Source organism: Nanorana parkeri, unplaced genomic scaffold (assembly GCF_000935625.1).
Source record: "Nanorana parkeri isolate BGI_ZX_2015 unplaced genomic scaffold, ASM93562v1 scaffold577, whole genome shotgun sequence".
Lineage (NCBI taxonomy): Eukaryota > Metazoa > Chordata > Amphibia > Anura > Dicroglossidae > Nanorana > Nanorana parkeri.
The window spans coordinates 120,799-132,096 of NW_017306845.1; the positions used below are offsets into that span (position 1 = coordinate 120,799).

Below are 11,298 nucleotides of genomic sequence, written 5' to 3' on the forward strand. Positions count from 1 at the left end.
TGAGCCGCTCGGCTGAGTTCGGGAGCTGTACGGGCTATTGTGAATAGCCCGTACAGCAGGTCCTGGGGCCGAAGCTAGCCGAAGGATTCCATAAGAAGTGTCATAGTTAATAATTAAAATTGTTAATTAATAATTAAAAGTGCCTGATAGCGAATTCTTTTCCATCAGACATCAGAAGAACTTCCAATGCAAGTGATATTCCATCACAATAAAAAGTTAATGTTTTACAGCTACCTGGCTACTTGTTGCACAACTCTATTTTCCACAGCAAGACAAATGTGTCCCAGTCTCCCTGCTAGACTGGGTCCCTCAATCACAAGGCTGGCCCTTAAAACTCAGACTAAGGTACAGACTAATGCGAATGCAAATGAACAGTTCTATTCAGATGGAGACTGCCTCTGACTCTTAATGGTGTACAACTTTTTTCATTCCTATCAGTCATCTGTATGTTCTGGTGCCTGTCTATTTAGGCCAGACAGGCCTGGACTGGTCCTTACGCATGTTGCCTTAACAGCAGCTGTCTTTACAGAGCCCTGACCAACTGCGGACTCTTCCCATTTGTTGACAACACCCGCCTGTCTCTAATTGGAATCCTGTTGTAATTATTCAGGAATGCTTTCACTGCCAAAACCAGCTATCCCCTTGTCGCTTATTGCATTTTAACAGTGACAGACAATGTTTCGAGCAATAATGAGTCCCAAAACATGCAAATGTTCACACGCCCCTCTGAGGAAGCCCCGATGTGGGGAGGAAACGCGTCAGGGTAACGTGTGCAAGCAACTTCCCTGGATACCCACAATTGATTGCTCACCCCGTATACAAGCCTGGGTAAGAGTATTACTCTGGCCTGTTTTCGAAGTGCGGGGACGGAGTACAGCCGGCTCGGATATGGTCTGAGTCAAGCTGCATTAGAACCTGCATCAACCCAGCAGAGACCGAGGGAAACGCGCGGGCGGCTGTCGGTGGTTTTCACACAGCCTTCGGATCCAAAACCGCGCTTGGGACACCACACCGTGGAGATTCCGTCACTTTCCTTTTGTTCACTTGGCGGCCGCACACATATGAAAGCGATCTCTGGATACCTCTCAAATTAGAAATTTTGGCCCACGGGCCAGTGAGAGTCCCTAGCAGGTGGAGAGAGAAGGGCACATACAGCTCCTGTCCCTATCAAAGAGATAAATCTCTGGAACCCTATTATTACTACTGGACACGCGTATTCAAGCACTAAACCCATACAATACTGTGGGATCCAAGCAGGACTGTCTCTCCCTGAGCTCCCTGAGCCACAACATTTGTGAGTAAGCTCGGATACATTGTATCCCTATGTGAAATACAATTTATGTATCTGCTTTAACGATCTTGTGCCACTCAGATGGCTTGCAGATTATCACTGTTATAGCTACATCAGTATATCCAAGGGAAGTCTTTTTAATTGGTTTTAAATGTTTTGTTGTGGGTGTATTTACATGTTGTTTTTCTACGATTAAATATTCATTTTCATTATTTATGTCTTACCTGTTTACTGAACCAGCTCCATCCAAGGGATTTCTATAATTAGGGGACAATCCGTTTTTGAATAGTTTGTTGAAACCCTGGAGATTGGTATATAATTATACTGTCTTGGCGTAACTCCTTTATGTTCCCCTATTTTTTGCACAAATGTTCAATTTTTACTTATTTATTTAATTAATAAATAATGCTTAACTGAGAATAATTACAGAAAATTTTGAAAAAAAAAAAGTTTTTTTTTACATTATGTTAGGAAACATACATGTTGCATGACGGAATAAACGTCAGTCAAAGGACTGCAGCGCTGAACACTGAAAAATGGCCTGGCCAGGAAGGGGGTCTAAACACCTGGTCTTGAAGTGGTTAATATTTGCTCTAGGTTGTGTATCAACACCTGCACGTGAAGTGTTTACTTCTTTGCACATCAATATTAGTAAGAATTAATAGCTTAGTCATAATGAGATAATGAATATAGAACTGTTATCATGTTAATTAATATGTTTGGATTGTACCATCAATTTCTTGTCCTCTTGGAAGTATGCATCTACAAACATCTTCCCAACAGCATACGGAAGTGCGTTTTCAATATAATTTACACATCTGTCCCATCGAGCTGCCAAAGAATTTGTTCCCATGAGAACCTGCATTATGAAGAAATTAGACATTTAATATTCCTACATGATTAAAGACTGTTTCTGAAGCTCTATGAAACATCATGTATATTTATAAAGATGAGCGTTGATATTTGTTTGTTGTAAAGATACATTACTCATTCTATTTTAAAGTGTATATCTGGGCAAAAAATATTCAGTATATCTCTACAATTCAAGCACAAGTTTTGTCTTTTTATAGCCCTACCTGTACAGAATAATGCCTTATGAATCCAGTGAGCTCCTAACTTCCTGTATTGAGCTGACAACTCTATCTCTCTGTAACTGAAATCCCAAACAGCATTTTCAGTCCTGCCCGAGTTCTCATCTGCTGCAGTACAGAACACCTCCACTTCACAGAACTCAAGACAGGTTCACAACACTGCTTGGCATTTCAATGGACCAGAAGCAGTGCTGTCAGCTACAGCAGAAATTAAGAAGCTCAATAGATTCATGATAGAATCAATAAGTATTTTCTGTTATTCAGTGTTTTAAACAAGACAAAACACAGGGAATGTGCTGCATGTGTTTTGTTACACACATATACTCTTAAAGGCAACCAAGACGTTTTCCTAAATTAATAAAAAACATGTAAGCAGTCTATGGTTGAGTCAAGCCTAAATTGGCAATCTGTTAAAGTAGGCAGCTCTGTTTTAATAAACTTCTAATACCAACTTCATCCCAGTAGTGCCATTACATTAGGATAATGGCTGTGGTAGACTTTGCAAAAGTTGGACCACATGCAACAATGTATGTATGAGCCAAGAGGGCTGCAGAAATGGTAAAACCCCCCAAAAAACTAGCAATCAACATACAAACATTCATAACAATGAAGGTAAGCATATGTAATGATTATACACCTAATAGTCATTTATTTTCTTATACCATCTAATATACTACTAATATACAGCATTTCTGCTCTGTACCTAATAAGACAGGTTAAAAAATAATCTCCGGTAATATTTTAATGCTTTACCTCCTACTTTTTCTTACCCGTGCATACTCTAGTTGTCTATATTGCAATCTTCTACTGAGATTTGAAATTCTTAAATACACAAATCTCCATATTAGGTAGTTGGCAAGAGTCCTGGGGGGGAAAAAGACAAATATATAAAATCAGTGTGGACTGAAGAATTGGTTATTTTCCTTTATTGCTATTAGTATTATTAATGTATCATTTTTTTTTAACATATAGGCGGCATCATGTAACCCAGACCCGTGTAAAAGCTGAAAGGGATGAAGAGCAAAATGTATTAGAGGTTCGGTCACTATTAACCAAAAACCAATAAATCAGGTGCCCTAAATATAAAAGGTTTAGAAAACATAATGTAAAGCACTCTTCATTACATAATTCTGTCCTCTAACCTCTGCATTACACATAACCCCTGCACTGTCCTAAATAAAATGTAGACTGCTGTTACACACTGAACCCAGGCCAGCCAGAAGGGCAGAGTTCAAACTAACCAGCCAGGACAGAACTCAATCCAGCCTGCCAGCTAAGTAGGTTTGTCATAGCTTTGCCCAACCAACACTAAGGCCTGGTTCACACCTGGGCGTTTTACAGCGCGTTCCTACACACTATAAAACGCTCAACATGTGAAAACCAATGATTGCCTATGGGCATGGTTCCCACCTGGGTGTTTTACAGCCAGTAGGAACGCGCTGCAAAACGCCCTACGCCCAAAGAAGTACAGGAGCTTCTTTGGGACATATTTGCCGCGCGTATCCATTAGGATACAGCCGGATAGCCCTCGGAAACGCGCGTTTGTCACACATTTTTTTTACCGCGAATCGCTGTAAAAACACGCGGCAAACGCACATATTCGGTACGCCTAGGTGTGATCCCAGCCTAAGGACTGTGGACTAAGCTGCACAGAAGTGTTGTGTATTATTTGAGTGGGAGGATTTGTTCTATTTGCTGTGGCTGCTAGATTGTAATTTTGAGACAGGGGAGCAGAAGTAAGTATGCAAACTTTGTGTGATACAAACTTTGTGTGATACAATAACAAAAATTAGGAGGGGTATTCCATGGAAGGAGTGTCATGAGGAATGTGCTTTGTATATTTTATAGATTATAATTACCTTCAGAAAAGAAAAAGCACCAGGTAGATAGTGATGAAGGAAATAAATTAATTGTCGGTGTGCTGAAGTAGCTACAGCCTAAGTAAAAAAGCCTGTTCCCTTCGAGCAACTGCAGAGTGGCACCCTTGCTCTCTGTGGTCTCTCTCTGCAGAGCTCTGACATACCCTTTGCTGAGTCATGCCAATAGTTCTGCAATCAAAAAAGTTCATGCCCCCTGTTGACTGGAGAGCTCTGGCTGTCACATAGCAGGGGGCATGCCAGACCTCTGGAGAGAGATCACTGCTTCCCCATAGAGAGCATTGTTCCACTCTGCAGCTGATAGCAGGGGACAGGCTTTTCTACTTGGGTTGTAGCTGCTTTCTACAGAAAAGTAACTGTAAGACTTTGAACATTGTGTTTTTATTGCATCTGGAACACATTTAGCTGATTTAAACTGTAATTTCAGTTTGGCTTTAACCACTTGCTGACCGGGGTGTTTATACCCCCTTTCTGACCAGGCCATTTTTCAGTATTCAGCGCTGCAGTACTTTGACTGACATTTATTCTGTCATGCAATGCTGTACTGAAAATAATTTTATACCATTTTTTGGGGATAGAGCTTTCTTTTGGTGGTATTTAAACACCACTACGGGGTTTTTTTTTTTTTTTACTGTATAATAAAAAAGTACCGAAAATTTTGAAAAAAAAACCTGTTCTCCCTACGTTATGTTATAAAACATTTATTATTACCCAATTTTTTGGTAAAATATAAAAGACGGGGCCATGTCGGTTAAATAGACACCAAACATGTAAAGCGTTAAATCGCAAAAAACTACCATACTCAAAATTGGCCATAGCCGATGCTTTAAAAGCTTTTACCGCTCATCAGTTTAGTATCTAGTGACCCTAGAATTATTGCTCTCATTCCGACGTTCGCGGCGATATGTAACATGTGCAGATGTAATTGGCGTTTTCGCACGTAGGCGGGCTTGACGCATGTTTGCGTGTGCGTGTGGGGGACTTAATTTTTTTTTTTTTAGTGCTTTGATATGTGATTTTAATTTTTTTTGTAACAATTTTTTTTAAACCTTTTTTTCCACTGAACCTTATTGCTATCACATAGGGAGCAAGCAAGCTCCCTATGTGATAGTCCCCCAGACACCTGCTTCACCAGCTTCTCTCCGGTTTCTGTACCGGAGAGTGACACTGCATGCAGAAGAGGAGATCAAACGGAGCTTGTGTACTGAGCTCCGTTCGATCTTCGGCCGCAGAGCTGCTGTGCTGGTCCCGGGCTCACACCGGGAACAGCGGAGCCCGGGATCGCCAGCAGCGGCAGTGACGGAGGGGGGGCCCGCACACCCGACCGGATATTACAAACGATCGGGCGTCTCTACAGACGCCCGGACGCTTGTATGTAAACAGCCATCGCTGGCTGTTTACATTCAAAGCCGGTTTCCCGCTCGTGCCCGCCGCCTAGTGGCGGGCAATAGCGGAACGGGATAGGACGTCTAAAGACTCCCACCTGCCCTCAAGAAGCCGCTGTCTGGCCATTTAATTACAACGGCCGGACAGCAGGTAGTTAAATTATAGCTTTCTTACAGGCGTTTATGAATAGGACCCTTCTAATTGGTGTTGCTGTGTTACAGTATGTTAAAGCTGAATCCCAGGCAAGCAGCTGAATACACAGATTAAATAAATGTATGAGTGTTGTTTATTCTACAGCTGTGCCACACAGCTTAGCACAGGGCAGAAGACTTGACTACAAGTCAATTAGTTACTATGTTGTGGATAAGAAGACATGGGAGTGGTTGAGTAGCTTGTCAAGGGACAATGAGCAAGGCTGACACCACTCAGTCCACAAAAAAGCTGTGTGTTGTCAGCCCACAATAGGAAATTAATAGGAAAGTGCAATTCTGGCAGACCAACTGATATTGTCTGTACTTACAGGGCTTCAAAGCAACAAACATGTTCAAGTGTGCATCTATGGCAGAGATGTAGCACATGTGTGTATTTTAATTTTGCCTTGACATACACTTAAGATATAATATGCAATAGTACTGTCGCACATTTGTTTTCACTCCCCACTAATACTCAAATAATTCATAACAACTAAATATGTGCCAATAATTTTAGGACACTTTCCACAAAGGGTTCTGTAGAATTCTCTGTAGCTGGTAAATACTGATTATACAAATTATTGACCATAAAATGACCCACCACCATATATAGAAAACACTTATTACAGAAATGACTCAGTGAAATGTGTGCGTAAATGTGAAAATATGCTCATGGATGCAGCAAGGGCAAACAGTAAGGAAAGGTGAAAAGCAAGTCCCAACAGATAGTGCTATTTTTTATTGTGTTTTATCCCCTGAATGGCTGGAGCAGCATATACTGTTAAAGGAAAGAATTCAGCACTTCACAGGAATTCCTCTAATCCTAAATGAAATGTCTTGAATTACTGTGAAACACATTGAATTGACATCTGACGAGATTGTGAATTTCCATTAATCTCCAGCTACTGCTAAGTGTCCTATATCCAATACCTCTTAGAGCTGTCACAAGCTACCAATCATAAATTGTTCAAGGGAGCTTGGTTGTGCTTGCCACAAAAAGAGCTTTATATCATGTAGACACCCTTTTTGTGTGCAATGAGATCTATTATTATAAAATAAAAAAACAAGCTCTGCCATGAAAAAAGTAATACACAGCAGGGGAGAAAACCACTAAAGTATCACACAAACACTTTTACCCAAAAATTAGCATAATAAACTTTCATTAATACTGTAGACTTTACAATGTTTTAAGTATAATTTAGGTAATATAATGAATGGAGTCAGCTGGATCTTAAAGTGACACTAAACTCGAAAGTTAAATCTTAAAAATGCATTCAGGTACCTTAACTATTAACAAAAATGTATCTTATTTGTGTATCACTCAGCTGTAGATCCCCAACTCATCTCTGAATTCATGCTGACACTGTTCTCCTTCTGGAGGTTGACTACATTTATTTACCATGAGCCCTGTGTGTTGTAAAGTAGCCACCACTCCAATCTCACTTCTGGGATGGACTACAATCTTACATTTAGTTTACTAATTTGTATTGAAATGATAGTCTATCATGGGAGTGAGCTTGAAGTGGTGGTTACTTTACAACACACACAAGAACCATGGGGAAGTAGCCACCCTGCAAAAGAAAGGACAGTGTCCGCACCAATTCAGAGATGGTTTGAGGATCTACATCCAAGTGATACGCAAATAAGGTACATTTTTGTTAATAGTTAGGGTACTTGAATGCATTTTTAAGGTTTAACTCCAAATTATGTATGCCCATGGAGCAGACACCAAACATTTAAGCCTGAAGATGAACAGGGCAGCCAAGAAATTATCCAAGTAGTCAACAGTGGCAGCTTCAATATTTCTATCATGATTGATTCACATTTACCAAACTGTATGAAAAATGTGCAGACAAGCATGTATGTTAAGATCAAGTTAAATTTAAGCTTGCACTAAAATGCATATACCAGTTTGTTAAACTTGCTACATGAATGCTCTGGAAGCCAGTGGCTGCCCATTGTGATTGGGTCTATGGGAGGCAAGAGGGGCAGGCCATCCATTAAATACACCAGGAAGTGTTGAAATTCATATATTTGAGAGCATAAGGGTTTAGAGGCTCCCATGATGCAGTTGAAAACATTTGAGGGTACCTGCAAAGCCTATATTTTAATTATGCAATCTAGCCCTTCTCATCCTTCTTTAACCAAATTATGTTCAGGTTTCAGGGAGCCCCTGTCAAAAATCAATATATCTATAAATCACAAAATCAGTACGTTGTAGATATAAGGATACATAAAGAATGAAAGAATGTGGCATACATGGCATATTTGAAACCCAGATCAGTACATCTTTTTTATTATTCTCTTCTGTTTGACAGAATTATTTACTGTAATAACCCAAAAAATTAAACAGGTATTAATACTGGCCAAAGAATAAAGGTAGACAATAAAAATTGCATTGTGCTTTAAAGTAGGAAATCACCATAGAATTCCTCTATGAACATTAAACAGCCATATAACACATGAACCTTGATAAATTACTTCTGTCAGTGCTCTGATTGTCCAGCAATCAGCATTGAAAACTGACAGGCATTTAAACACCACCCTAATTCTAGGGTGAAGTTCTATGTTAACATTGGTAATCAGTTGAAAAGTCCCTGCATGCATAGTTGTTCAATGAAGAGTTCCTTTACAATGGTGGTCAGTGGGAGAAGTGCCCTATTAGATTAATAGTCAAAAAAGAGAGGTGACCCCTAGACGAGTGGTCATAGTGAGGAAGGTGGTAAAGTGGAAACAGTGTCCCCTTTCATCAATGATCACTAATCCCACACTGGCGAGTGACGTTGGCGCCAAAACGTCAGGCAAAAGATAAATCCACCACTTCCCACTGCTCAATAAACCCTAGCAACTTCTGGAGGTACTCTAGGGTGCCTCAGAACCCTGGTTGATAAAGGTGGATGTAATCAGTTTAGCATGTCTGACTAACTGCATGGTGTACTTTAACAAGTGAATTCTTGATATTATTTTCTACTAAATAAGGAAAACATACCTCTTGTCTTCAGATTCTAGTATCTTAAACAACTCTTTAAAATATTCTGGTACTCGAACAATCACATTTTCTGATGAGTCAATATATTTAAGATGTGGATGCAGCTTAAAGTCAATGACTTTCTTCAAGTAGCTTAACCAATCAAACTAAAAAAAAAAAAAAACGTCAGGCAATTAACCCAAGTTTCATTTAAAGGCATTTTTTACAAACTATGCTTTTTGCCATGCGATAGTGAAACACACTACCATTTCATTGATATTGTGTTTACTTTACCTTCCTTAAAGTGACACTAAACTCAGGAGTTAAATCTTAAAAATACATTCAAATACCTTGACTATTAACAATAATGTATCCTATTTGTGTATCACTCGGCTGTGGATCCTCAAATCATTTCTGAATTGGTGCTGCCACTGCCCTTCCTTCTGGAGGGTGGTACTACAATCTCATGTTTAGTTTACAAATTTTTATTGAGATTGTAGTCCATCAAAGGAGTGAGCTTGGAGCAGTGGCTACTTTACAACACACACAGGGACTAGGGGGAACAAAAGTAGCCACCCTCCAGAAGGAAGTGTCAGCACCAATTCAGAGATGATTTAAAGAATGAAATTCATTCATTCAAGTCATTTTGACCTTTTATTTTGACTTCCCAAGTTAAGTTCTTCTAAAAGAATTAACAGTAATTTTAAAAGTCCATTGTCCAATAGCCTTAGGTACGGGTGGCAGATGGCTTATCTGTGGTGCCCCAACAACCTCACTACAGTTGGTGCATGTACTAATGTTCTAGAATTTACTGTTTTTGTGGGGAGCTGATGTCGGTGAGTCTGTGTGATGTAATATTTTTGGCACTGTGACTCCCCGCTGGAGAGATTCTGCCTCTCTATTTCTTCTGACAACCATCGTCATAGAAATAGATAGTAAGGAGAATTCTAAAGATTAAAGTTGTCATTAGGCCAATAAGGGAGGTCAAAACTGCCATTGGGGACAAATGTTCTGGGGACAACTGTCTAATATGGTAATTCCCCTAATTTACGGGAGATCCCCTCTCACTTCCTGCTCCATTCGCAAGACGGGAATTGAAGGGAAATCTCCCCAGCAGGGCACATATAGCGAAAATTAACCTGAAGTTTTGATTCTCCCCTAATCTTTCCAAAACTTAAAGTGTAACTCCACTCCACATTAAAGATTCCTAACTTTTTTCTGTACCGAAGAAAAAGTTGTTTGTCCTTACCAAATTGATTCCTGAATGGGAGGGTCTAGGTTAATTATTACCACCTGGTGGACTTTCAGTGTTCTCATGAGAAAAGCTGTAGTGTCTGCATCCTTTCAGAGGTAGTTTGCCCTAAAATCTGATCTCTTATCCGGACTTTCTTCTATCTTGGGGTCCAGTGCTTCACAAACAGACTTTTCTGTCATATTTACCTTGGCGTTCAATGTATAAATGCACTTGCCCTAGTCCTTGAGCACTTACTGTATATTGTCACAGAATAACTCAATGATCGCCTATATTTGTAATTGACATTAAAAAAATAAATTAAAAATGACATATAGAAACAAACCTGTGGAATCATAGCATTCAATTCTGAGATGTTCATTTTATTGTACATAGATTCACTTGTCCTGTTTTCATGAGGTACGGTTATCTGGAAAAAAAGGCCAAATGTCAAAAATAAACATGTTATAAAATAACAATAATATTCCTTATAAAGGTAGTATTGTAGCAAAGTGCCCCTTTACACACTATACCCAGAGGCCCTTTTAACTGCCTGGACTGCTGGACACACCCAGGGCATATAAGTTTCCCTGCTTCCCACCCCCAGGCGCTGAGAGAGACTGCGCCTGATGGGACAGTACTGGGTGGACATGTCAGCTGTCACCACCCAGGTGGGGGTCCTCCGCCACTGTTGGGCCACCAGCTGAGAGCACAAGACCACGCAGCTTCTACTTAAACATTAATCAGTGTGGAGAGCCCTGTGTCTGCAACCCCTGGGATACTTTGTCTCTAATGGGGTGGCCCTGTTTCTACGGCCATACTCCTACATGCCAGCCCTTGTGGCTACTCCAGCCTTTGGTTGATGACCTTGTAACAGCCATCCCTTACATCACCCTCGTGAGATACCAGACTGACCCTGCTCTGGGAGAGGGATGGAGTCAGAAGTGATCACATGCAAGTGATTGAACGGAACCATTTATGTCTTAGTGCTCCTTACATTCATTCTGTGCTAAGCAACTGTACTGCACTGTTAATTATAAAATGAGTCCCCCTCATACTTTGTACTCTAGGAAACTGCTATTCTGTACTGTGCTGCCACCTAGCTGCCATTGCGGGAAACTACACTTAGGCAGCTATGTTACTGTAATTGTTGCATTGCCTTGTAAAGCTTATGATTATTTCGTACCTCTTTACCATTTTATCATTTTATTAGCATTGTCCATTTACTTTGCATTCATTTAGTAATTTATTTATTAAACAATA

The 11,298-nt window shown here is 40.1% G+C and overlaps 1 protein-coding gene across 1 annotated transcript in view; it reads right to left on the reverse strand.

The window, feature by feature from the left end:
• The window catches only part of PHEX (phosphate regulating endopeptidase homolog, X-linked), a 145,503-nt gene that overhangs the window by 56,952 nt on the left and 77,253 nt on the right, over positions 1-11,298 (reverse strand). The window contains exons 8-11 of the mRNA XM_018562426.1: positions 10,382-10,465; positions 8,826-8,971; positions 3,153-3,246; positions 2,022-2,150 (exon numbers count right to left, since the gene is read on the reverse strand). Coding sequence (XP_018417928.1) covers positions 2,022-2,150; positions 3,153-3,246; positions 8,826-8,971; positions 10,382-10,465 — 453 coding nt within the window. The remainder of the gene's footprint in view (positions 1-2,021; positions 2,151-3,152; positions 3,247-8,825; positions 8,972-10,381; positions 10,466-11,298) is intronic.